General features: G+C 38.7%; 1 protein-coding gene across 5 annotated transcripts in view; it reads left to right on the forward strand.

Moving 5' to 3' along the window:
- JAKMIP2 (janus kinase and microtubule interacting protein 2) overlaps nucleotides 1-27,992 on the forward strand; it is a 146,832-nt gene that overhangs the window by 95,849 nt on the left and 22,991 nt on the right. For 4 of the 5 annotated variants that reach the window (XM_046667300.1, XM_046667303.1, XM_046667302.1 and 1 more), the window contains exons 3-16: nucleotides 3,357-3,854; nucleotides 7,662-7,871; nucleotides 9,716-9,814; nucleotides 10,385-10,531; nucleotides 11,195-11,335; nucleotides 13,516-13,572; nucleotides 14,485-14,604; nucleotides 15,799-15,927; nucleotides 18,324-18,407; nucleotides 19,088-19,150; nucleotides 21,889-21,987; nucleotides 23,171-23,269; nucleotides 24,978-25,031; nucleotides 25,865-25,930. In XM_046667300.1, the coding sequence (XP_046523256.1) occupies nucleotides 3,357-3,854; nucleotides 7,662-7,871; nucleotides 9,716-9,814; nucleotides 10,385-10,531; nucleotides 11,195-11,335; nucleotides 13,516-13,572; nucleotides 14,485-14,604; nucleotides 15,799-15,927; nucleotides 18,324-18,407; nucleotides 19,088-19,150; nucleotides 21,889-21,987; nucleotides 23,171-23,269; nucleotides 24,978-25,031; nucleotides 25,865-25,930 (1,866 nt within the window). The remainder of the gene's footprint in view (nucleotides 1-3,356; nucleotides 3,855-7,661; nucleotides 7,872-9,715; nucleotides 9,815-10,384; nucleotides 10,532-11,194; nucleotides 11,336-13,515; nucleotides 13,573-14,484; nucleotides 14,605-15,798; nucleotides 15,928-18,323; nucleotides 18,408-19,087; nucleotides 19,151-21,888; nucleotides 21,988-23,170; nucleotides 23,270-24,977; nucleotides 25,032-25,864; nucleotides 25,931-27,992) is intronic. The other variant, XM_046667305.1, reaches the window with a different exon arrangement.

The following is a 27,992-nucleotide window of genomic DNA, read 5'->3' on the forward strand; positions in this document are numbered from 1 at the left end:
ATAATATGGGTAGTTAGATTTAGATTGTTGATGGTATTAACATAGCATTGCATGATATAATATTCACATATACAATATTCATCAAAATTAATATTGTAATATCTACCATGGATTAATAATTATTAATCTCCCATGTGTTCCAGCCTTTTCTGAGAATTTTTGATACATTTTCTAAGTCAGTCCTCTCAACAACCATTTGAGGATATCACCAATTCTAGTGGATACATGAGAAAACTGAGGCTGGAGAAATGAAGCCGCTTGCCCAAGGTTTCAGAGCCAACAAGGAGATCTGGATCTGACCCAGACCTGGCTCCTGGCCCTCCCTGGGCTCTAGTCAGCTTTCTTTACTTTGTGCTTATGTAGAAACCATTCCTCACTTTTCTCATCTGAAATTCAGATGAAACAAGTGCTACCTACATTGTGTTGCTGCCGAGGAGGTTAAGTGTACTGATGTGTGTGATGCCTTTAGAAAGATACTGACTCATAGTAAGCCCTTGATAAATGCTGACTATTATGTTATCCAGCTGAAATGTTGCTCCATAAAATGTTTCCACTAATCAAAATTGATGCTTTCTTCTACTAAATAATTTTTTTCCATTTCAAAGTATTATCATCATATTTTTCATTGTTAGGAATAGTTCTTCATCTTTTTGTATAATCATTCTCATGATTTACATTAAGATTTTAAATTCTATTTCCTTAGTGGTGTGATCTGAGCTGCAAGTAATTTTCAGAAAATGGTTTTAGTACAGAATTTTCCTTGGTTGTTTTTTCGTCCCAAATGTAAGTCACATCCTTCATATCACCTTCATAGTGAAACACTTCTCCCAAGCTTTAAAAAAAAGTCATACCTAGACATCCTCCCCCAAAATGCCAGTTTCCATGACAACCAAAATAAGTGGGTATAAAAAATGCCAAATGTAATTCATACCTTTAAATTTTCTTTGAGTTCTATGAATTCATTTAAGTGATGGACAAGAAGGCCAGGGTTTGTTTGTATTTGTTTTTGTCTGCGGGCTGGAATATATTTTCCATGCACCTGTATTTTCACTGTTTTTTCCTTTTTTCATTCCTCTCCTCTGTAGTCTACACACAAAAGATTAGTGTTCATAAGCTGAGAGAAATGACAGAATCGCGGAGTGATTGGCGCGCCTGGAGTCGGGGAGAGCTGAGGGGTAGAGTGAGTAGAGTGGGGGTAGAGTGAGGAGCAGAAACGCCAGCTGGAAGTCCAACCAAATCCAAGAGCCTGAAAGGTGAAGCCGAGGTGTTGGGATTTTATTCCTCAGCATAAAGCAGCCCTGGGTAATTTCTGAGCAGCCACATAAATGGCATCAGAACTGGGTTTTACTACGAGAATGTCACCCGCAGTGTGTCGGGGGGAAACTAGGGTCATTGAATGAACCTCCAAGAACTCTAGAGCAACACTGTCCACGAGAAGGATAATACAAGTCATGCATGGAAACCGTAGATGGGATTTGGAAATCTTTTGTAACCACAATTTTAAAACGTAAAAAGAAACAGAATTCATTTTAATCATGTACTTTACTTAATTTGTCCAAAATATTATAATTTCAACATGTGGTCAATATAAAAATTATTAAGAGGATATTTTGCATTCTTTACCTCTCACTAAGTCTTTGAAATCCAGTGTGTATTTTACACTTAGAACGAGTCTCAATTTGGGTGATATTCCCAGTGCTTGGTGTATTCCGAGGCCACCGTATTGGACAGCACAGCTCTGGAGCATATGAGATAAGAGGCATCCGGGGAGGGACCTTGGCCTGAGCAGGGTCAGAGGACGGTCATTCGAGAATGCCTGGCTGTTTCCTTGACCAGGCCTCCTTGTGCCCTGAGTTCTTTTAGAATGACCAACATAGGAATAGTTGCTGTGCCTGTAAAATAAAATATTCATAGAATGCCGTGTGGACTTAAAAAATCCTGTTTTAGCTAAAGGTAGGTAAACTGATAAGGTAAGTAAAATCTCAGACATTTTACAGTATAATTACAATGGTTTCAATAAGGTGTTTGAAGCTTAACATTGTTCAGCTGGAAAAGCTGTTAATGATTATTTTATGAAACCTTCCAATTTTACAAATGTCAGAGACTCAGTATCACTCAACTAGATATTACTCCTGGGGCTGCCCAATTCTTTCTTTTTTCCAGGTTACTCTGTGTGTGTGTGTGTGTGTGTGTGTGTGTGTATGCAGGCACACACGCACATGACAGAGAGCGAGAAACAAAGACAGGCGGCAGAGATGATGTGGGGGAGGACAACAGAACAGGATCTAAGAGGCATTTTTAAGCCTCAAATGCCAGGACTCCGCCCTGATCTACTGAACGGGAGACAGACTCAACCAGACGGAGGTAGCGGTGTTGCTAATCTATGAGGAGACCTGTATTATCATTGGCAATGTAACAAAACACAGAAGATTTTTTTATAACCAAAATACCTGAAAGTACATAGGCTTGAAGGAATACTTTCTTGAACTACTTGGAGTGTTGGCTTGGAGAGGAGCAAGAGAGGGAGAGGAGTGGGAGTAAAGAAGGAGGCAAAGAGACATCTACGGGGCATGCGGAAATAATAGCCACTAAACTCCTTTAACAGAGAGAGGGCCCAATGAACTGCTGGGTTTTTGGGTGGTGTGTGTGTATGTGTAAAATTTGGGGATGGAACCAAGTTGCCATAGTGAGAAGGGTGAGGCTGAGGATATATCGACTGTCTTCATTCTTCACTTTCCCCTTAGCAGCAGCATCTTCTCTTCAAAAAAAAAGAAAGAAAAAAATAGAAAATATTTTATATTACTTTAGGCACTAACTTATTAGTCTGATCCTAATATTGAACTACGAACTATCCCGAGACACTCACATTTACCCGTTTTGACCCAGCTGGGGATAGGTAGTCTAAAAAGCTCTCCGGGGAATCTGTTCTGAACGCCTCCCCACCAAAAGCTTATAGCACTGCTTCCTGATTTTAACGTGTATACCAATCACCTGGGGACTTATTAAAATTCACATTTTGATTCATAGATCTGGGATGGAGCCCCGGATTCTGCATTTCTGACAAGTTTCTGGGTGACCCCTGTGCTGCTTGTCTACAGACTACACATCAAATAGTAAGGCCCCGGATATTTGTCTGAACAAAATAATATAAGCATCCTTAGGTATTTCTTCCTTTTACACAGTGTATTCCCAGCTTTAAAGCCTGTGGTTCCCTTCCCTCAGAACACACGGTGGCCTGGAATTTGAAAAGAGATGAGGATTTAAGAGATCATAGCAGCCTGCGTTGCAGATCCTGCCTAGGAGCGCACCTTTCCTTTGAGGCTTCTCTTTTCATCTTTTCGCCTCTCTCCCTTTAGGTATCCAAGCTTGAAAGAGAGAAGACTCAAGAAGCAAAGAGGATTCGTGAGCTGGAGCAGCGCAAGCACACAGTTCTGGTGACAGAACTCAGAGCCAAGCTCCACGAGGAGAAGATGAAGGAGCTGCAGGCCGTGAGGGAGAATCTCATCAAGCAGCACGAGCAAGAAATGTCAAGGACAGTGAAGGTGCGGGATGGAGAGATCCAGAGGCTCAAGTCAGCTCTGTGCGCTCTCCGGGACGGCAGCAGTGATAAAGTAAGGACAGCGCTCACCATTGAGGCCCGGGAGGAGGCCCGAAAACTGTTTGATGCAGAGCGCCTTAAGCTCTTACAGGAGATTACGGACCTGAAAACTGCCAAGAAGCAGGTGGACGAGGCTCTAAGCAATATGATCCAAGCAGATAAAATCAAGGCTGGGGACCTTCGGAGTGAGCATCAGTCCCATCAGGAAGCCATCTCGAAGATCAAGTGGGAGTCGGAGCGGGATATTCGGAGGCTGGTTAGTAACCCAGTGCAGTGAACCAGTGCAGAACTGTTCTCTTCCCAGGTTTCAGAGCGCCATGGGGTTTGCTTTTTAAGGTGTTTCTCATGAGTGGATTATAAATAGTGCCCACCTTTGGTCTAGTGCTCGATCCAAAACACCAGTTAGGTCGATAGGTAGGTAGGTAGGTAGATAGATAAATAGGTATGCCCAAACCAAAGCTGGAACTGCAAAATGTAAAAGATTTTGGAATCACATGTCTCATAAAAACTAGATTCTTCCAGCCCCATACATATGGGAAGTATCTATTCAATGATTCCTGTTTTCTTGAATGTCTATAAAAATATTCTGAAGTATGCACTCTTCCAAAATCAGCATGTTTTCATGGACTTTCCATTTGTAAAATGTTGTTGGGTTTTTACAGGGGTAAGGAAAATTTCTAGGGCTTTCATGATGTCTGAAAAGGGCAGCCACTGGGAACATTCTGAGTGACTCACCAGTCTTCTTTCCAGGAACCATGTCTGAAAGCAATAGAGATATAAAATCCTAGTCATTTTTTAAATAGATCTTTTTTTCCCCAAAATAAACAGGGTCATTATAATTTTGAAATTGGATGTCCTTCCTAAGTATCTTGTTTGCAGTCACCAATTTTCAGGATTTACCTCAACCCCTACAAAGTGGGATCTTTCTTTTTAATATGTATGACCAAAAGCCACATCGGTCTCTCACTATGCTTAAAAACAAAACAGAGATGATTATGATGTGAAAGCTATAATGTCCTAGGATGACCTTGTCCATTTATTTTAGAAGAAACTGCATATATACTCATAATCTTTAGCATTAGTTATATTTTAGTTATATCTTATCAAATTAACCATTGCCTGTTAGAATGTACTTTATGCTTCTCTAAAAATAATATTTTCTTAGGAGAAATTACACTTTCCCTTGTTTCTGTTGATTCTAAGCAGTTATTTTCTAAGAATTTTAATTATGTTCCTTGGATGATATCTCCAGGATTTCAGTTTTAAGTAAAAAGCGGCTACCATTAAACATTTTGAAAAGCTAAACGTGTACTTTTCTTCACACTGCAATACAGTGTAACTGTAAAATGTTGCCCTTGCCACAATTCCCTCATTCTTTATCTGCAATTTCTTCTGTTGCACTGGTTGACAATAAAGACCAAACACAGTGCAGAAGTACTGGTCTCTGCCCTGTCTTTGGTTTTCAAAACTACATGGCTGATAAGAAAGAATCAGGACTGTGAACTCTGGAGTCAGCAGGTAGGTAAATGAAAAGGGAGCTTTACATTAAATATTTTTGTTTGTTGATGGTTTTCCATGTAAAATCTACGATTGTATCCACTTGTTGATCTGTAATTTTTTCCATGACTTCCTTTCACTGGCACGTTGCTGAAGTAGACATGAAATCCCTCCTAATAACGATATAAAATCTAAGCCACTGGAAGAGTTGTTCAAAAATTGGGTATAGAGCCAGCCCTGAGGGCCTACTGGTTAAAGTTTGGTACACTCTGCTTCTGCGGCCTGGGTTCACTTCCCAGGTGTAGAACCACACCACTCGTCTATCAGTAGCCATGGGGTGGTGGCAGCTCATGTAGAAGAGCTAGAAGAATTTACAACTATACACAACTATCACCAGGGTTTGGGTGGGGGGAGGTGAAGAAAAAGGAGGAAGATTGGCAACAGATGTTAGCTTAGGGTGAATCTTCCCCTGGAAAAAGAAAAAAAATGGGTGCAAACAGATTAACATGGGAGACTTTTTCAATAATATGGATGCACTTGTCTTCATTTTTTCCTTCTTCTTATCTTGGTACTACCCCCACATCCAGCTCCATTTTTGAAAACAGAAAGGAGAGAAATGGGAGCCATTCTGTCTAGAAAATTTCCCCAGAGAATTCTGATATGTACCACCTTCCCACCTAAGAACTAGAACTTTGGAAGATTTCGGTATTCTAAAACCAGCTTCCACGCTTATAACCACTATGCAATAGAGACTTCTCAGTACTAATTACTGGATATTCTACAGAAGAATGCTTTAGGAATTGCTGGAAATATATAAATAATCTTGGAGTCGGTATAGCATAGTGCCTGATAGAATGGGCTCTAGAGTCAGAAGACTGAATTTAAAATCAGGCTTCACCACTTATTAGCCATATGACTAAGATCAAGTTTTTAACCATTTCAGGTCCTGTCATCATCTGTAAAATAGTGATAACAGAACCTACATAACAGGATTGTTATAAAATGAGATAACGTATGTAAAGCTCTGAGTATAGTGCCTTGAATGTAGTAAAAGATCAAAAAATTTCAGTTGTGATAATGGTGATAATGAGGATGATTGTATGGGGAGTAATGGAATGATTCCCCAGCAAGTTCAGGCAGGAAGGGTGCATCAGAATCCACTAGGAACATGTGGAGCTGCGATAAACTGTAAATCACACCAGAGGCGACAGGTCTGACGAATGAACGTGCTACTCACTGAAGAATAACAGTGGGGTCAAGTCTTCAAAAGGATATAGAAACTTAAGACAATGCTTTTATTCCCGAATTAACAGGACAGTGTTTGCTGACTCGCCAAGTTTCAGACATCCCAGGACCATGCAGAATTTAGCCCACCACCCTCCCAAAATTGATCTAAAATGTAATCATGTAACTTGGAGACAGTAGTTCACAGATACTTATATGTGGGAAGATGGGACTATGCAACACAATTTCTGTCCCAAATATAGAAATTTTTTTTGGTCTAAGGAACATAGCAAAAAAGAGATTTATACAAACTGATTTGTTCTATATAAGGACACATTTTTATAAAGAGGAGAGCAGTATAATATTGTTGTGTTAAATGTCTCTACCCTCTCTCTATCTTGAATATTCTCATGGAGTATAATGAAATGAGAAGAAAGTTTTCACCTGATGACTACGCTGTCTTCAAAAATTGTTTGCAGACGCTCGCTTCACTAGCACTTATCCAGAGATGGCCAAAAAATTTTCAGTCCAATGGAACTCTGATCACTTGGTATCAAATGCTTATGGCCTCTAGTTGAGAAATATTTGTGAGTCTATGTCCTAGCTTAACAGAAATGAGAGTTGGGATCAATAAATATACCCCACACATGTAGGAGGGGAAATAGTGGTTGATGTTAGCAGATATTTTCTATTCTTGTTCTTGTCCCAACCATGATTTTCTGACAGTAATGGTAAAATGGTTGGAAGAACTGGCTGCTCTGAAATACGAGTAGGAACGGAAAGAGCCACATGACATGAACCACGGAAGGACCTCGTTCTATCTTCACCACCTGCATGCAAACGCACTGGCCTTGGGAAGTGACTAGGCTACTGGAAAGTCTGCATCTTCTTCAGTTGCTGGTGACCTATTCATAGTGGTTGCTTCTATTTAAACTGAACTCAAAGGCCATTCCCTGAACGGGAGGTAACATCAAAAATTGTCCTGGGAAACACTGTAATGGAATATTTAGTATCTGTCTTTATTAACACTGGTGACCTATTTTAAAGTTAACCTTTCCTTTCCATATCCAACCAGCCCAGACCATTTCAAACAATAAATTGAATCAAAACATCTACACAGTATATACTAGAGAGAAAACTACTCTCCTGACACCTAATTAGCCTGGGATAGCACTTCATTACACAGTGTTGCCTTGTCTTATTCATGCATTCAATATTTTTGTCATATTCACAATTTTATTTCTATATCAATTCAGCAGAAAGAATTAATCTCATACCATAGTAAAAATGCATTTCTTTACAGCATTGTTAAATAAAATGTCCTGGGTGTCATTTCATTCAGATGGATGAAATCAAAGCCAAGGACAGGATCATCTTTTCCCTGGAAAAGGAACTGGAGACCCAAACAGGTTATGTACAGAAGCTCCAACTGCAGAAGGAGGCTTTGGATGAACAACTCTTTCTGGTCAAGGAGGCAGAGTGTAACATGAGCAGCCCCAAACGAGAAATTCCAGGAAGAGCAGGAGATGGCTCTGAACACTGCAGCAGTCCTGTAAGTCTTCAAGTTGAAGTTAAGAACTCGGGAGTCATCTTTTATTTAGCTCCCAAGTTTTGCTATTCACTTAAGCTCTTTTCCTGCTTATTACACAGAAATCAATTCTACCTCCTACTATAAAAAGGGCTACTGTCTTGGGAACAGGGTTTTCTAAACTGAGAGACAACAAAGTGGGCTGCACTGCATTAGCAGATCACAAGAGAGTTACCAATCTTTTTAAATCTTTCATAGACTTTTTCTAGCCAAGTGATACCCATCCAAAAGCCAGCCTATTATAAGAATCATAGATTAGATGAAAATACTTTGCCTCTTGCCAAGACTGGTAGTTTTCCCTTGTGTGAACAATTGGGTTGCAAATTGGTAAAGATGGTTATCATCTACAGGGGTCAAAATATTTAACTGTATAAAAGACTAAACCGTTCATAATCATCATCTGAAAGCTTCTGGTCTGACTGAACTTGCCACTTATTTCTGTTGATTTCATCGTTTTATCTGAGAAATTATTTTCAGAAGTGCAGCAATAAAAATCAGCTTATATATAGTTGACTTTCATATCTTATACCTTTCAAATGATTTAGCTGCTAAAAAGATGAAAGTGTATTATTTAGGAACTGAGATAGGCTCCAAAATAGTACTTAGAACAGAGTAATGAATAATTTATGAATTGGTCTTCGGGATATATATATATATATCCCAGTAGGTGGTAGAAAGAGTACTGAACTAGGATTTAGCAGATGTAAGTTTTAGTTCTATCACTGATACTTACCTGCAGTGTAGCAAAATTGTCAAGAAATGGGCTCTAGGGTCAGACACTTTAGTCCAAATCCTGGATCTGCCATTTGCTGTGTGACCTTAGGTAATCGGTTCGCTGCGCAGAGTTTCCTCCTCTGTAAAATAGAAGCAATAGTGGTACTCCGTAAGCTGGTCTAAGGTCTAGAAAAGGTGATAGGTAAAATGCTGAGCACAGGGCCTGTCACATAGTTAGCATTCAATCCATATTTGTTGTTGATCTACTGATAGTAGCCACGAGACCTTGAGCAAGTTATAACCTCCTTGGATCTAACCCGTTCTGCTGAATCCTCTAGGATATGGTGAATCGAGGGATATAATGTATATGAAACTGTTTTGTCAACAGTACAGCACTATCAAAATGTAAGATGATAATAGAATTGCAGGTTTATAATGGTCCTATGGACTCCAGAGCATAGAATTAATCCATGACTGCTGTGTGTAAAGGGATCCATGGCAATTATGCCAGTGAGAAAGCCCCTTGCTCTGGGCAGAATATACCAGCGAAGGCTATCCTATAATCTGCTGCTTTTGATACATGAAGGTAATGCACCAACCTTCTCATTCTGACCTTTTTCTTCAGGAGTATGCGGGAATTTACAAAGCCCATCGCTAGCCCCTACTCTATCCTCTCTTTGGCTAAGTATAATAGCAGGACATCTGTCTAAGCTATGGGGAGCAATGTGCAGCCATGACACCAGGAATGCTCCTTGAACCTCATGTAATCACAACATGACCTCTGTCTCACAGCTCACAGATCTGATAAGCTGGTCCAACCATCTACCACTTCTCCTGCCAGGACTCAGGTCTGCAAGGAATATTTGCCACATGGAATTCATTTGCAGTTTCAACCAGGCTTGGTCTTAAACCCAAGTGGTGAATATAGGTGTTAGAAGAGGGTAAATATTTACTCTACTCTGAATAAGAGAACATTCTACTGTCACCTCGTAAGCCAGATGAAAGGAACTGAGCCTATCACTTTGATGAGTGGTATTCCAAAACTTTGTGAAAAGTGTTATTGAAGAAGTACTCATTTTAATTTTCATGTGTAGGATTTGCGAAGAAATCAAAAGAGAATAGCTGAATTGAATGCCACAATAAGAAAACTAGAAGACAGGAATACCTTGCTTGGAGATGAACGAAATGAATTGGTGAGTTCTAAGTGGAATTTTTTATTTTATTTTTTGTTAAGCATTTTGTTATAGAAGTATATATGATGTTTAACATAATAAAAGTGCACAAATAATAAAAATATAGCTCAATAAATATGCCCAGAGTGATGAACCCTTATAATCACTACCATTTCTCTTGCTAGTTCTGTCAATTTTGCTTTATATATATTTGAAGTTATGTTACTAGGTACATATAAATTAAGATTTGTTTTATGTCTTCATCATTATGAATTTTTTTGTCTCTAGTAATACTTCTTGACTTAAAATCTTTGATATTAGTTGAACTATATCAGATTGTTTTCTTTTAGTGTCTTCATGAATATATATATATTTACGTTCAACATTTCTCTATTGTATTTAAAGTCTATCTTTTAAAAGGAACACTTTGTTGGCTACTATGGAACCATGGTTATTAATGTATGGTATGGTAGAATTACAGATGTTTCCTTTTCTTTGTGTTTATCTGCATTTTCAAGAAATAGCTTGTACTAGGTAAATTAAATATTAAAAACCCTTGTCATTGACCTCCAGAAACTTATGTCTTCCCAGTTAAAACGCGTGCGGGAAACTGAAAAACAATGTAAACCTCTTCTGGAAAGGAACAAGTGCCTCGCCAAGAGAAATGACGAACTGGTGGTGTCTTTGCAGCGCATGGAAGAGAAACTGAAAGCCGTTACCAAGGAAAATTCAGAAATGGTGTGTAAAGCTCTGCAAAGCTGCAGCTCCCGTCTTTATATGACGCCAGGAACCTGACTTATTGTCTTTCTCAGTTTATTCTTAAAATACAATGCTATTTACAAAAGTAAATTTGGATTTTTCCTTATGTAAGCTAGGAAACTTTAAGGAGGATACCAAGAGAAGGTTGCTGGCTTTAAATTTTATGGGGTTTCTAAATTTGCAGAATGGTAGGAGTGCTTCCAGGAATCGGCACACTCTCCAAAAGCTCCAAAATAGAGAAGCAGTTTCAACATAGCTCCTCAACCACAGAAACCTCCTTCCAAGAATCTCACTAATGTGCTCTTTACATAACTGTACAGTGGCTACTCCTCATCTTCTCAGATCTTGCATAATAGTTGAGGAACAGATGCCACCATTTGTATTATGTATGGACGAGTGAGAGGCAAATGCTCTCCTTAACAGACTTCCGGTACAGCTATTGAGAGCTTCAGACATTCCCAATTCTTTTGACTCATTACAGCAGATGAAATGTGCCTGAGGGTTCTAGTTGGTGTGTATATTGAAGGTGGGCAATTTTCAAATTTAGCTGAAGCCACATAAAGTTTCTATGAATAGTATGTTAACCACTAAAGTCTGGGATTTTTAAAGTCTCCACCGGTACTTTCTTCTTTTCCAATCCAGAGAGAAAAGATAACATCCCATCCACCCTTGAAGAAACTAAAATCTCTGAATGACCTCGATCAAGCTAATGAAGAACAAGAGACAGAGTTTCTAAAACTTCAGGTCATTGAGCAGCAGAACATCATTGATGAGCTCACAAGGGTAGGTCCTTTTCAATCTATAAACTCTAAGCAGTTCCCGAAAACAAGTAGCCAAGAAATCAACACTGGAAATGCTTAATAATTTTGGATTGGCCCCAAAGGCCCACGTTCATATGTTCAGGGTGTAAATAGGTTCAAGGGACTCTATTCCAAAAATACTTTGTATTATTAAACTATTTTATGCCTTTTCAATTATAATCCTGTGTTAAGTAATTTGGTAACACAAATAATAGCTGCAAAGGACAGCTTTTATTTGTTTTGAAAAAGATTTAATTATGAAACCCAACAGTTGCCAAGTTAAAAGAACTTTCGAATGCATTGTTATGTGAGTAGGTGGGTCATGTGGGTATATCTTGTAATTGCTTTCCAGTATCAAGATTCTGAGGCTCAGAAATTAAATATCTTGCCTGCAGTAACAGGACCATATGCCTCTTATTCCCCAACACCTAATTCAGTCTCTAGTCTCTTAAATATTTGTTAAGTGAACAGCAATGTCATAATTACGTGACAGACCTGAAATTCCAGTCCAGAGCTTCTGAGCATGACTCAGTACCTGCTGAAGTAGGTAGAGAAGTTATTACTCCCATTTGCATCTGACCGAGGTCTGTGTTACCAACAACAGTGGACTAAGACCTTTAGATGCCTTTGGGTTTCTTCCTTGCCTCTCTGTCTTTATTCTGTGAATGACGTGTCTGGTCACTCTCACTTCTCCACCAATAGAGGGCCTAGGGCGTTGAGGAACTAGTGATGAGAGGTTTTAGGCAATAGTCTCCAGAGTAGGGCAAGCAAGATGATTTACTGCCGTTGAGGGAAGAAAAGATTATAACTTCAGGAGCTGGCCGCATGACCAAGTGGTTAAAGTTCTGTGCGTTCCACTTCAGTGGCCTGGGTTCACAGGTTCAGATCCCAGGTGTGGACCTACTCTACTCGTCAGCCATGCTGTGGAGGGATCCCACACACAAAGGAGGTGTTAACTCAGGGCTAATCTTCTTCAAGCAAAAAAAAAGAGGAGGATTGGCAACAGACGTTAGCTCAGCGTGAATCTTCCTCACACACACACAGAAAGATTATGACTTCTGTTTATAATTATTTATGGTTCACCCTTTTTAAATTTTCTATGTTGAGTATATGTTACAATACATATACTATATTAGGAGGGTGTTCTAAGTATAAATTTTTAAAGTTTCAGATATATTAAGGTTGCATGATCAAAATATTTTTACTGATAAAAATCAGAAATCAAAAAGGTTAACACAACTGGCTTAAACCAGATTATTTATTAAACGTGGCCTTCTGAAGCACTATGAGCCCCACTTCACTTCCATATCCTTAATAACTCATAAATCTCACAGATTCACTAGTCCAGGAATTTGCTTGGCTTTGATTACCCTGAGTCTAAGATGAAAGTTTCTTAGAGAATTTTGACATGTTCAGTCAATGAAAGTCAACCAGACTTTCAGAGACCCAAGTGTCACTTATTCCATCTACCTTTGAATTTGCACAGTAACTACGTGGAGTACTTAGTAAATGAACACCAAATTCCCAGGATATCTGCATTCGCAACAAAAATGAATCAAGAAATGGATCATTATTTCTAGATATTCTTTGAGTTTCCCACAAAATTCCACTGACAATGCCCCCTGCAAAAAATAACCACCAGATGATTCCAACCAAGTAGACATTCTGTCCCCATCTTCAGAGGCTGTAGGTGAGAACAAGGATCTAATAGTCAAGAGATAGCTTTCTATGCCTTTCAAGTGATTAAATGAAGATAATAAGGTTTCACTTTATTTTGAAGTGATATTTTTTCAACACAAGTTTAAAGTGATTTAGGGTCTGAGAAAACTAAAGAATTGTGCTTTGGGAGAATATGAGTAACTCTTTCCAGAGCTACTTGATCTTCAGTGTAAAACAAAGGACTCTGATTAGGAATACTGTGCTCTTCTGAGTATGAGGCGCTCAGATCCATGGAGATTATCGGGAATAGTTATATTCCTACTTTGAAAAGATTTAATTATGAAACACAAAAGTTGCCAAAGTTTACAAAGCATAATCTTATTTTAAATATTGTAATGCTTCAGGGGAAAAACAACTTTGTCTTTGCAAAAATAAATAAATAAATAACCTATGGGGAAATATGTACGAACTCAAGATCTGAAAAGTCCTTCATCTGTTTTCCAGGACCGAGAAAAGCTCATCCGTAGGAGAAAGCATAGAAGAAGTTCCAAGCCAATTAAGGTAATGAGAAAACTAGGTTATCAGGCTTTTGTCCCAAACAGAGAAGCGAGGCTTGCCAAGGAATCTTGCTGCAAAAATGTGATAAATTAGATGTTCCTGAACTGCAGCAAACCATAGGCTTTATTTGCTTGAAGAAAATCTCTTCTCTTGATAGTTCTCAGAAGTCCAAAAATGACTGTGTTGTGGATTTTCACTTAAATGGATTTACTGTAATATGACTTTCTCTGAATGAAGAAGCCACCAGGTTTGACATAGAAAGGGTTATCTGAGAAATTGAAGAGTCACATTCCAGGAACGTGCAAGAGATACATATGATTTGATGTCCCCCATTGAATAATATTAACATCTGATATCCACCTATAATTAATTAATATATTTTTATTACTCACTTGCACATTATTATTGATAATGATACTCCCAAGCCACCAATATCTGCATAGCCTCTTATAATCCACAAAATTTTGTTATTTAGTCTGTTTGATTTTTGTTTTTAGCAAGTATATAACTTGATTTGAATATGGAATTAGATGATAAGACAGTACCTGATAATCTCCTTCACATAGATGCCTAGAGTTTCAGAGTCTCTTGATTGTATTTTAAATACTGGAAAGAGTATATCACATGAACTCATCATTGTATAAAACGTAATATAAAAAAGGCTCCAATGTGTCTATGAAAAGAGCCAAATATTAATGAATCTTCTGCAAAAACATCAGAAGTGAAATAATATAGGACAAACGTTTACTGGAATTACTGTGTTCATGCTCAATATTTTCATTTCATCAAAGAAGCATTGAAGGATCCATGTCTTCTATGTTCGCTTACATGTCTGCCAGTTGACAGTGCTTTAATAGTATATCAACCTTCCCCACGTTTAGTCGTGTCAGTAAATATGTACTTTCCTTCCATTAGAGGCCTGTTTTGGACCCATTTATTGGCTATGATGAGGACTCCATGGATTCAGAGACATCGTCCATGGCCTCATTTAGAACAGACCGAACACCGGCCACTCCTGACGATGACTTGGATGAAGTAAGCTTATCCTCTTCTCTAGTCTTTTGTGATATTGTCACCAAATCTTTCCTTTAATGGGGAGAAAAAATATTTCACTTTTTTTCTCCTTTATGAACGGCGCAAAATGATTTCACAATTTTGAGACCACGCTTGACTTTGTTACCTCTTAGAAAATAGCTTCCCCTATATCCTGTAGCCTTAGAAACTTCTCTGAAGTCAGCTCTGTAACTTGAAGACTTCTTTCAAAATGGAAGTTACTCTCCCACATTCTTCATCTGGGGAAGGTGTGAACCAAGGAAGAAGCCTAGAAGAACGAGCTTTTAGATACAATCTAAGACAGTATTTAGCAAACTGTACACCATAGCCCATCTTCATCAGGATCATCTAGGGGTTCAATAACAATGAAGATTCCTGAGCTCTACCACGCAACTCCTGACTCAGGTTCTTGGGGGTGGAACCCCCAAATCTGCATTTTTCGCAAAACTCCCTGGCGATTATATTGTACTCTGAAGTTTGAAATCTAAAGCTGTAAAACTATGTTTTTGTAATTTATCTGGGGAAGAAGCTATTGGATATGAATGTGTTTTAAAGACTTGAGACTAAAACTCTGAATATCATTTCCTCAAATTTGGATCCAAATCTGGGTATAAGTTCTCATTTGGATCCAAAATTGACTGTAATCCAAGCCCAAATAGGTAATAGTCAGAAATGAATAAATAAACAAATGCTTCTTTTACTAAAATAAATACTTAATTATTTCTCCAATGTCCTTCTTGAAAGTATTATAGTATTTGTGTCCATACAAATACTTTAGTATTAAGAATAAAATCACATAGAATCCAAAATCAAACTTTTAACTTCTCTTTAAAAAGTGGACAAATGTCGGGGCTGGCCCGGTGGCCGAGTGGTTAAGTTCGCGCGCTCCGCTGCAGGCGGCCCAGTGTTTCGTTGGTTCGAATCCTGGGCGCAGACATGGCACTGCTCATCAAACCACGCTGAGGCAGCGTCCCACATACCACAACTAGAGGAACCCACAACAAGAAATATACAACTATGTACTGGGGGGCTTTGGGGAGAAAAAGGAAATAATAAAATCTTTAAAAAAAAAAAAAATAAAAAAAAAAAAAAGTGGACAAATGTCAGTATTTCACATTGAACACAGGACCTTAACATAACATAATTATTGTTCGGCTTTTTTTTTTTAACCTCAAGAGTTTGGCAGCTGAAGAATCTGAGCTACGATTTCGACAATTAACAAAAGAATACCAGGCCCTCCAGAGAGCATATGCCCTCCTACAGGAGCAGACTGGAGGCATCCTCGATGCTGAAAGAGAAGCCAAGGTTAGTGTACAGCTGGGGAGGGTGCTCTGAATTGGCCTACGGCAGTCGTGGCATGAAAGTATCATGAACATAACAATATCAGTACGATAGCTGTCCCTGTACCTTTCTCTCCACTGCAGCTTTTGAACTGTTTTATCTTTTATGTCAACAAACCTTGGATCTGGAGACGTTAGAACCAGCTTAGATCGATGCTTTTGTTCCTTTAAAGATAATCGAGTATACAGCTCTCATTCTTGCTGTTTGAAAACTGAATATTTTCAAAGCTAGACAATATTGAATTTTCATAATCCATTTTTTTAATGAATTCTTGCTTAGAAAAAAAAACTTTTATCTTTCAAAAACAATAGTTAGTCCGTTTCTTTTCTTAGTTAATAAGTGCACAGCATTATATTGACAGCTTACCAAGAATTTTCACTGGCAATATCTCATTTAATCTTTGTGACAACTCTTTAAGGCAAGTATTTTATGAAAGAGGAATTTGAGGCTCAGAGAGATTGAGCGAATTGCCCAAGATCACACAGCTAATAAATAGAAAACTGGAATTCCAATTCAAATCTTACCGGTCAAATGTTCTTTCTATTATGTCACAACTGCCTCTCACATGCCCATTTCAAAAAAAAGAGAGACACACAATAGTAATACTTAAAATTTATTGAGTGCTTGCTGTGTTCCAGGCATTGTGCCAAGCACTTCACATACATTATCTCATGTAATCCTAAAACAACCCCATGAGTTAGATACTATTATATATCCTTTTAACAGGAGAGAAAATAATAGCTTAGAAGGGGTTAAATGTAGCTGAGTTGGGTTAAAACCGGAATATGTAGCATAGGTAGATTAAAGCTAGGATTTGAACCCAGGCCTTCTGAGTTCAGAGTCATACTCACCAAGCCATAGCTGCCTCATAGAGTAGTTTACATGGGCCAAGGAGGCATGGGACCACCCAGTGACTTTATCCTATTTCTCATTTAGAGACTACGGTATGCTGAGGAGAGTTATTGGAACTATTGTTACTTGTTTAGTGGGAAAGGATAGATATTACAGTTATATATTTTAAATGGTAGCATACACACATGCATGCACATACATATACATAAGTGAGTAAACATATTTTTAAAAACCCACTGTTTTTTATTTGGAATGGACAGGACAGCAATCATTAGAAAGGGATGTAAGTATGTGCCTTCATATTTATGCCCTAATACTATAATAGTTGTGGTTTTCATTGTCAGTATTTACTAAGCATTCTTACCAACATAAGACTAGTCAATTAGAATAATAGCATAGGCCTTGTTTTTTGGAGAGGTGATGACATAGAAACCAGTTCTCTTTCTCTCGTCTCGCTCTCCCATCTAAATAACAGTGTAGCATTATCTCTAGCCATTAAAGTCAAAAAACTTACCATTCTGAGCAAAACAGTCTAAAACAAATCAAGATGTTAGAAAAAGAGCAACAGAGTAAATTCAAACAAAGTAGAAATGCAGAAATAGATAATATAGATGAAAGTGCATCAATGAAAACGAAAGATATAGTCATTTCAATACAAGAAAAAATAGATTATACTCAATACCCATTCAAAGTTAAAATAATTCTTAGCAAAACTAAGCTTGGAATTTTTGGAATTTTTTTAACCTGATAAAGGTAAATATAATATTTAACAGTCTAAAGAAACATTCTCCTCACAATGAAGAATAAGAAAAGAATACCTACCATTGTTGATTTTATTCAACTTTGTATCTAAGAACCTATTTAGATCATAAGATAAGAAAAAAATATATGTATGGGCAGAAAGCAAAAAAACTAATTTTTTACAGAAAATAAGATTGTATAGGGAGAGAACACAAGAGAATCTAAAAACAGATTGCTAGACTAATTGAAGTAAGCTTGCTCTGTTCAAGATTATTGTTCAAAACTGCTGATACACCCACACACAAACACATGAGAGATACATACATAGATTTGGATTTAGAGTTAGATTTAGATATAGGGCACAAAGTTGGCTCTGAAAGAATGGGAAGATTTTGGAGAGGCAAAATAGCAGAAGGTTTTCCAGAAGGGCAACTACAGAGAGGTGGAGAGTTACAAGACATATTCAGGAAACAAGGCGATCTCGAATAGATGATGGACTCTGTTGATGAGTAGTGGGGAAAAATTGGAAATATCATGGGAGTTCTCAAATCCCAAGCTAAAGAGTTTGAATTTTAATCTGACGGTAAAGGAAGCCACTGGAAGTTTTAAGCAAGAATTTAGATAATAAAAATACATTTTTTAAAGATCCTTTGATCTTAGAAAATTATTTTTTTTCTCACTTGTTGAGTTCTAGTCAAGGATAATGAAGGAAGAAAAATATTGAATTGTGACTTTACTTACTGAGTTCTGGATTTTGATTTCACTAGGCTCAAGAACAGCTCCAAGCAGAGGTGCTAAGGTATAAAGCCAAAATTGAAGATCTGGAAGCGACTCTGGCTCAGAAAGGGCAGGTAGGCATTTGGTTGCTGTCACTTCTGCAGATGCAGACAATTCGATCCGGCCTTCCTCTAGGTCACCCTGTGCATGGGCCGCATCCAGGACACGGCTTGGCTCTTCACAGTGACCTTTCTCAAACTGTGTCAGAATGTTCAGCTCTATGTTTCTGTCCCTGGTGTTTTTCTGGCCAGAGTGTGAACCCAGCTACAACAGCGAATGAGGTTGGGCAAGAGAGAGAATGCCAGAGGAAGAGGAGGCCTGTACAAACAGCCTAGAGTGGTCATAAACTGCTCAAAGACCCACCCCTCAAGCTGCATTCTTTGCCTCTATGCTACATTTATGGTTCTGCATTTTACTGTTCTCCATCCATATGTATCTAGCCTGTGTGCATTCTGACCCTTTTCACTTTTTGCCTGTGTGGTCACTTCTGAGTCCCCAGAAGGCTGGTCCTGGATTATTCAGACTGAAAAAGTTAGAGATAGTGAGTGACAATGAAAAGAGGGTTAAATTTTCCTGGCAACTTTGGCCCCAATGTCTTTGAATAAGGAGCTGGCAGGGGTGGGTGTCATTTCCCAGTCGTTGGCAGGCAAACAAACTGGGTGAAAAGAAGACAGCTCTGGCAAAGTGGTTTGACGACACATGCTCTTTCGTGCCACTCTGAAATGCTGACTGCGCGATATTCTTTGTCAAACAGGATTCACACTGGGTAGAAGATAAACAACTTTTCATTAAGAGAAACCAGGAGCTTTTAGAAAAGGTATGTTGGGCGTAACACCCTAGTGGGGCAGAGGAGAAAATGATGAGAGATCCAGGAGCAGCAGGGGGTCCTCTCAGGAGTGGCACAGGGGCCAGGGGAAGGGGAGGCTTTTCTGGCGCTGCACTCTCCTCTGCTGCGTGCTCAACTGCATCCCTGTCACCGCCATCTCCATCAGTTGAGTGGCACGTGTGCATGGCTCTGCGCTGGGCATTGTGCCGACTTGAAAGGATGTGATCCCTGAAACCTATCAAATTGTTAACAATATATATATACTGTATATGTACTGTACATATATATATATACCCACATGTGCACACATTCTATGTGGTTGTCCATCTACAAAAACAATATGAGTAGGACTTGTTATTTTGTGCAAAAAAGTGACAGACTATGACTCCAAGACCATGCTGCAACCTAGCTTAGACTGTGTTCTCATTTTTAACCTTTTTGCTAATCTTGGTTGTTTATACATTTTTTTAATGAAAGAAATTTTTAAAAGATGCATCCAAAGCACAAAACAGCATGTCCAGAAGGTTGATCAACAAATCAAGACACAAAAGCATGGTTTAGGCCCAATACAGTCATGTGTTGCTTAACGACAGGGATATGTTCTGAGGAATGCGTTGTTTGCTGATTTCGTCATTGTGCAAACCTCATAGAGTGTACTTACACAAACCTAGATGGTATAGCCTACCGCACACCTAGTCTATATGGTACTAATCTTATAGAACCACCATCATATATGCATTCTGTCATTGACCAAAATGTCGTTATGCGGCACATGACTGTAGGTATAATTAATTTTGGTTATCTAAACATGGGCTTTTGATTTGAGGCAATGAAATACAACAGATATTTTAAGTTCAGAAGTGGCTTTTCCTTTGGTATTTACCTTCCACAAATCTAGTGAGAAGATTGCAAAATAATCTTATATTGTTCTTGACAAAAACAGAATTTGAAAACCCATTTGAATAAGGGAAACAATTGTGGAAGTCGACCCCCAGTTATGTAGAAATTATTTTAGAATTATTTCTACCAAGATTCACTAGCCTTGGCAAGCAATAAAAATTAACCACAACACCCCTGTAAGCATGAGAAAGGAAAGAAGATACATGTCCCCCCTCCCCCCTGGGCCGACAAAGTTAGGGCATCCTATCTCACTTTCCATTTCATGAGAGACAGAGCTGATATCTAGAAGGTGGATGGGTATTCCAGGATTGAGAAGAGGTACTCTCAGAAAGGTTAAGCATCCCTGTACAGAAACTTCATCAGACATTGGCTCTGGTCTATGAATTGCAACCTTGTGAACCACTGATCCAACTGCCAGTGCTAACCACTAGAACCAGGGATCTCCCCAAATACCCCACCTCTGATCCCAATCCAAGACTCTAAGAAGCAGAATCTCTTTTGTGATCTAAGTCAACTTCTAAAATCTTTCGAAAGTTCACTAGACCACAAAAATCTAGTGTAAAAAACTTGAGTTGACTACATTAATTAATGTCTCGTGATATCTCACTGTCTCCCCATTTTTATTTTTCTATATCATGAGACTTTGAGAAAAAGAGGATTTTAGTAGTCTCAGAGAGGCCCAGTAATGTATTATTAAATTTCCTTATCGTCTACAAATGATTTCCATTATGTCTTCTGTCTGATTTCCTTTGGTCTTAATTTCTTTGGGCTAAAAGGGGAATTTTTGAGCTCAGGCTTCTAAGAGTAAAAGAAAACCAAAGTGACAAGAAAGTTAAACATCCTACTTCAAGTGTGTATACTCGGGAAAGTAAGATTTATCCTGTGATAAAAATCCTGGTACTTTATTTCTAACTTTAATATTTTAAGTAGTTACTGTGCATAAGGCCCACCCACACGGCTAATATCAAAGGCAGTGCAAAACCTATTGCAGGACGGGAAAATGTGCTGATCCCTAGTAGACATGGACCCTGTCTATAGGGGAAGGCATGTTTGTACACAGCTAACTTAATTCCATGTTTCATCAGGTTATACTAGAGGTCCTATAGGAAAACAGAAGGAAGAGGTGTCTCTTCTCAGTGGGTAGACAGGGGAAGCCTCTTATAGAAGACGTTAGAGCTTGGTGTTCAAGGAAGTGAAAGAAATGAGGGAGCATTTTTCAGGCAGACAGATGAGCACAGACAGAGCTCCTGGTGTGGTCAGTCCCTAGGGTAAATCTGGGTTTCTAGATTCTAGTGTGTGTGTGATCATATGTTGTGGTGTGTGTAGAGATGACAGTGACAACATTTAAAACTGGAAAGCTAGGTGGCGACCAGATTATTAAGATTTTTGAATTCCATATTGAGGAGTTCTGTATGTGTTCTGTATGTGATCAAAATTGTTTTTAAAAAATTATTTATCCGATGACTTGTAACTTCAGAAATAAGAGGTGTCCGTCTCTACTATTTACACCATTAATTCTAGTTCTAAGACACTGTCCTTGACCCACAGCAAGGGCGTAGTGAGTACTCTCCGATTCAGTATTCACGGGGTCCCTAGACTTTATCTCGATGAATGGAGATGTCCCCCAGCATTTTCCTCTATGACCAAAAAACTCAACTGAAGGGTAACTAGAAGGAAAGCCAAAGACTTCTTTTCTTCACATGTCTGTGGGATCCATTTTCATAGTCTAGATGATTTATTCACTGAGTAATGAATGCTAGCCATGCTTGCTTTGCAAATTGGAGATGCTCTTTGCAATGTTCACCTAACTTGAGGATTTACTTTATTAGATAGAAAAACAGGAGGCAGAAAATCACCGGTTACAACAGGAACTGCAGGATGCCAGAGACCAGAATGAGCTGCTGGAGTTTCGAAACCTAGAGCTAGAAGTAAGGAAATGATGATGATAATGATAATAAAAATAATCGTGCCGATTAACGTGCACTGAGCACGTCCTATGTGCGAGGTGCTGAATTAAACATTTCAGATGTATACTCTCTTTGGCCCTCACAACCACAATCAAGATTTTATAGATGAGGCAACTGAGGTTAAATAATTTGCCCAAGTCCTGTGACCAGTAAGTGGAAAAGCATTGATGCAACTCAGAATTACCTGCTCAGACACTGTACTTTTCAATACCATTGCCTTTATGAACAAGCTAATGAATAATTTTTAAATGATTTAAATAACAGATTTCAAACTTTATCAATATTTTATTGCTTTTAAATAATCATTTCCATCCTTCATTGCATTCTGACTCATAATAATGTTATCTCAAGAACTACATTTCAAAATATGCTGTGTACAAAAATATTTTATTGTTAGACTCGAATTTGTAAGTAAACTTTTTGTTCTATAGTGCTTTTATGCAAAAGGCTCGGAAGCAAAGTAACTTGTTTTAGGAAATACTTTGGTTAATCTCATCAAATTTCAGAGTCTTTTTTTTTTTTAAGTTAAGCATATCAATCAAATTGTATCTTGATGATATCGTACAGAATCTGGTTTAGAGTCTGATTGAACGTAGGTTGATTCGTAAAAATAAGAAAAATTACCGTTTGATTTTTTTGTTATTTTGCCACCAATTTCTTCTCGAGGTTATTTCAAATTAGGTTGGGATAGAGTTAGCAGTTGCTATTCCTCAGCAAGGAAGAGTTGTCATCTTTGGTAGCCCACGTATCCTGCTCATAAGACTTGAGTGGATTGAATCCACAAAAGGCTGTTAGCCGCCATAAAACTTCATGGCTAAAGACCATTCTTTGTGACACCTAAAAGCTCTAAATATTCATCCAGTTTAAGTTGGAACTCCACTTCCCACATTTCTCTGATCAAAAAACTTACAAGACTGATGACACCATCTATAAATTCTCCCATACCTCTTCATTGACTAATCAGTTCCTTTCCATTCAATTTAAGTATGAACATCCTGAGTTCGATTTTTTTTGCCAGATGACATATTTGATAAACTGCTGAAATAGCATAAAGAGAGAACACAGACAACTGGCTTAGAGTTTAATCAGTTGCTGCTTTTTTAAATTTTTTTTAATTCCCATATATTCTTCACTGTATTTCAAGGAAAGAGAGAGACGATCCCCTCCATTTAATCTACAAATTCACCCATTCTCAGATGGCGTGAGTGCGCTACAGATCTACTGTATGAAAGAAGGTGTGAAGGTAGGCAGATATCTAATTTTTTATGTTTGTAGAAAGTAGAAAAACTGGGAATTGGAAAAGGGGAGGCTGCTCATGACTGTTTTGTCTCTCAGTCACTGGATATCATTTTGATACAAACTGTGTAGGAAGTGGAAATAATCCCATCTATTGGAAAGTCAATAGAACATAAACAAAATAAATATGTGACAAACATATGAATGGTAACAGCAAAGAGCACAGGAAACCACGATTATTTAGACCAGAGTAACATAAAGAATGATAGAGAAGCAAAGTATTTATTGAGATAACTTCCCTTAATTATCTCGAGGAAATATTACATTCAGTACTTCAAGAAACATATTTCAATTATGCCAGATAAAAAAGTATTTGTTGAGTCCCTTTGTTGTGCTGTTCTAGGTGCTTTGGAATTCATAATCTTGAAATTTCAGAATTAGAAGAGGCCTTGAAATCATCTAGTCCACCATCTCTTTTGATATGTTTAATTTAGGGAGGATTTCTCTTTTGGAAGGACTTACAGTTTATAACGTGTTGCTCACTTAGACAAAATGTAACTATCTTTAGTGATATTGGAATACATTTTAAATATTAAGGTGGCATGGAGGTGGCTCCATCTCCTGGAAAATATATTGTCCTTCAATGTAATGGAATCACATGGTGAAGATCTGATCCAGAGGTAAAGCTAGGAAGCCTCCCACTCTTCCTGGTCTCTCCTTGACCTTCTGCATGGCCCTTCCTGCCCCTACTCTGAGCTGCCATATAGACCTGCTTCAGTTGCCTTCTCTCTACCTGAGGTCGAGCTGGACTTTCCCCTTCCTGGTGGTAGGGCTCTTCTGTACTGCGATCTGAACATAAGTAAGAGGAGAAGGTGGTACTAATGAGGTAAAAAGTGTGTGTGGGGGGGATTACGTAGTAAAATTGTGCTTCCTTATCTTCCATCTTAAACCACTCTCCGTGTGTTTAAACTTCTGGTCTTCCTGGCTGCATGAAAATTTTTAAACCAAAGCAATTTTTTGATTCAATTCTAATTAAATGAAAAGCTCTTTACTTTAGATGCTTTTTCTTAGATAAATCACAACCAACCTAATCCAATGGATGTGATTTATGTCCAAAGGAACGCTTCCCAATGGAGTTCAGCTGCTTCAAACTGCCTCAAGGAATATAATAAAAATCAGCTGTTTTCCATAGGATGCAATTAATGCTAAACACCCCCAAAATGGAACTGTACTGTAGTTTTCTATGTGGCAGTCAAAATCTCAACCACGTCAGAATTCTATTAATTAGAATGAAATTGGTTGATTATTTATATTTATTACCTGTTACTTTTCTTCATACCTGAACTCTATTATACTTGAAAAAACGTTTTGGAAATTATAAGAAAAAAAGTTAATGAACAAATTCCAAATCCTTAGTACATCCTACACTCTTTCATATACAATCTCTTTATTCTCAGCATCCCCCTATGAAGGAGGTATTTATTATCTTTATTTTGCAATTGGCAAAACTGAGGAATGAAGCGTTAAGTAGTCTTCCCAGATTCACAGAGCTTTAAAGAAGCAGAGTGGAAATGTAACACCAGGTTATGCCTGGTTGAAAACAACCCGAAGAAGTACAAGCCTGAAAATGTCTTCTCTAACTTAGGGTTCAGGCACTGATAGAACGGTAACCGCCTTTGTGTCTTTGACTTGAATGTATTTCCTTGATTTTGCAGGATGTGAACATCCCTGATCTCATAAAACAGCTTGATATCTTAGGTGATAATGGGGTAAGTAATGAAGTGATGAAGTACAGTAAAAATATGAATTTGCCTAAAGAGAAGCAAGAGTAATAGCAAGTGAGACCCCTTGTTCACTTAAGGATGTATCTCCCTGAGAATCAATAATTTGTCAAACAACCTGGCTAAGCAATTGTAAAGATCTCTGAAAGGTAGGGGCAGAAATAGGAACTGGTAAAGTGCTTTTCTTGGGCAGGTTTGAGGTCTGAATGCCAACCACATCAGCTGTGATTAAAGCTAATTTCCTTCTGACTGTTGCTCGGAGGCATCCAGCATGAAATTAATCAGTCATGCAGTTGCAAATGCCGCTAAATTGTAGGGTTGGTGACAGGCCCATAAAAATGTACCCGGAAACTATAATCCCTTTTCTTTCTAAAAACACCTTCCAGGCAGGGTCAAGGCATATTAATTCAGTGGGAGGAACATTCATTGAGATGCTAGATGAATGACGAATGTAGGTTGGAGGACTCCCACCATTTTTTCTCTTGAAAAATTATCAACAGAGAGAACAGAATCAATAAGTCATATCAAACTGCTGTGAAGAGATTACTCTTTATTTCACTTTGTTTCTGCTTTTCTCAAAATATGACTATTAATGAAACATAAAGTCAGTATTAGAGAGATATTTTTAAAAATCACAATGTGCTTTTTACAGGTTTTGAATGAACTCTTTGTGAAGAATTATTACTAAGAGTTGAACATTTGCTAGGCTTCCATGCGTGCATATGCAGTAGTGTGTATGGCAGGAATTTAGGCGCTATTTTCCAATGGTGTAAATATCATGAATGTGTTCAGCTTATTTTCCTTCCTTCCTTTCTTCACAGAATTTGAGAAATGAAGAACAAGTGGCCATAATTCAGGCCAGCACTGTGCTGTCCCTGGCAGAGAAGGTAATATGTTGTACTAACATTCGAATCGTCTGTGTCTGGCTTAACACCTAGAGGGCAGGGTAGTGTTGAAGAACATTCTTTTTGCACATGACTGTATTATTAAATAGCTAACAAATATTTTAGTTTTCACTGTGATATACGACCCAGATAGAATGAGAACACACAAAAGAAAAATCTACACACTGACTTGGGGTGGGTGGATAGTTCTTGCTTTACAGTCTCTTAAAAACAGAATTCTTGGGGCCGGCCCCGTGGCCGAGTAGGTTAAGTTCGCGTGCTCTGCTTCGGCGGCCCAGGGATCACAGGTTTGGATCCTGGGCGTGGACATGGCACCGCTCGCCGGGCCACGTTGAGGTGGCGTCCCACATGCCACAACTAGAAGGACCCACAACTAGAATATACAACTGTGTACTGGGGGGATCTGGGGAGAAAAAGCAGAAAAAAAAATAGAATTCTTAAAAAATGGGAAACCTTCTGAATTACATTATTCAAGCAATCCCACCAAGCTGGGAAGCCAATAAAGAAGGATTTTGGTAAGAGGGGGTAAACCAGAGTATGCCTCTTTGTATAGGCTTTCCTTGGATGTGTACATACCATTGTCCCCATTGGATTCTGTAACTTGGTGGCGGCTCACTTCAGTCTTATTCAGAAAGCCCAACCTGGGGACTGTCAGAAGGGCAACACAGAGTGTGCTCCAGCCCCCTTGTGTCTAAATCGGGTAAATGGCAGGAACAGAGAGAGGAGAGAAAAGAGCCAAGTGGAGGTGGTCAGTAACTGTCTGTATTCAGGGAGCCTTGAGAATCGGTGCCTGGTTGAGAGTCATGTGTACATGGTTGCATAAAATGAGAATTGTGTAAGTTCCTTGAGGTGCTTTCTTAATTCCTAAATGTGTAAAAGGCTTGTTATAAATTAAGTGAAACCATGAGCAAGCAATCAGCTTACTCCAATCTGCAGTGAGGGAACTCTATAGGCCAAATGACCCAGTTAAGTTACTCAAACAAAGCAATGACATAAAAAAAAAAAAAAAAATGCAGAGGGAAAGGGAAGGACTGCTATAAATATTGAAATGATCCTTTCTTGCATCCTGATTCAAGCAAACCAAGTGTGGGAAAAAAAGGACATTTTGCTCACAACTGGGGAAATTTTAATATGGACTGGGTATCAGATGACAAAAGGAATTAATGTTAATTTTGCAAGGTGTGGAAATGGCGTTGTGGTTATGTTTTTTTGAAAAAGGTCTTATCTGTTAGGGATGCATATTGAAGTATTTCCCTGTGAAATGATATCTGGGATTTGCTCTTTAAAAACTTACTTCCTTCACGATTTAATTACAGACCTTACCACTTTCCCTCTGGTCCTCGCAGCAAATTAATAGCATCACATCGCCCCGAACATAAGGTCCAGAATCCAGAACTTGGCAAGAGGCCCCCTGGGATCTGGCCCTTTCCTCCTTCTCCAGCACCCACTTCCTTCCTTGGCCACTAGCTCAGGTCCAGCCATATACAAATTCTTTTGGGGCCCCAGTCTTCTCTCTCTCTCTCTCTCTATACCTCTATTTGCATCCCTTGGCCCTTTATGCTGTTCTCTTTGCCTAGAGGATATTACCTTCTTCCCTTTCTACCTCTGTCTGGCTAAGTCTTAATCACTGGACAGCCACATAGAGGGGAAGACTTCCTATTCACCCAAGCCCAGGTGGCTGTTCTTTCTCTGCGTTCCCATGGTGACCTGTGCTTCTGCTACCGTGGCTTTTAATAACTGTAATGCAACTGCCCCTTTTCCTTTGTCCACTAGACTCTAAGCCCCACAAGGGTAAAGGTGGTATCTGTTTCCTCCCCTTGGTTTTGCCAGGTTTGCCCACCAGTCCAGCACATCTAACAGGTGATCAATAAATGTTTACTGAAGGAGTGAATGAGTGAGTTTGTGAATGTCCACGAGACACTGTTGCCATGATACAAAGATGAAGGAAACACTGTCTGCACACCCGTTCTGCTGCATTCATTCAGCAGTGATAGCCAGGGTGTCTTGTTCAGTTGGGGCCATGAAGGGTGTGATTCTTTATTGA

Source organism: Equus quagga, chromosome 7 (genome assembly GCF_021613505.1).
Source record: "Equus quagga isolate Etosha38 chromosome 7, UCLA_HA_Equagga_1.0, whole genome shotgun sequence".
Classification (NCBI taxonomy): domain Eukaryota; kingdom Metazoa; phylum Chordata; class Mammalia; order Perissodactyla; family Equidae; genus Equus; species Equus quagga.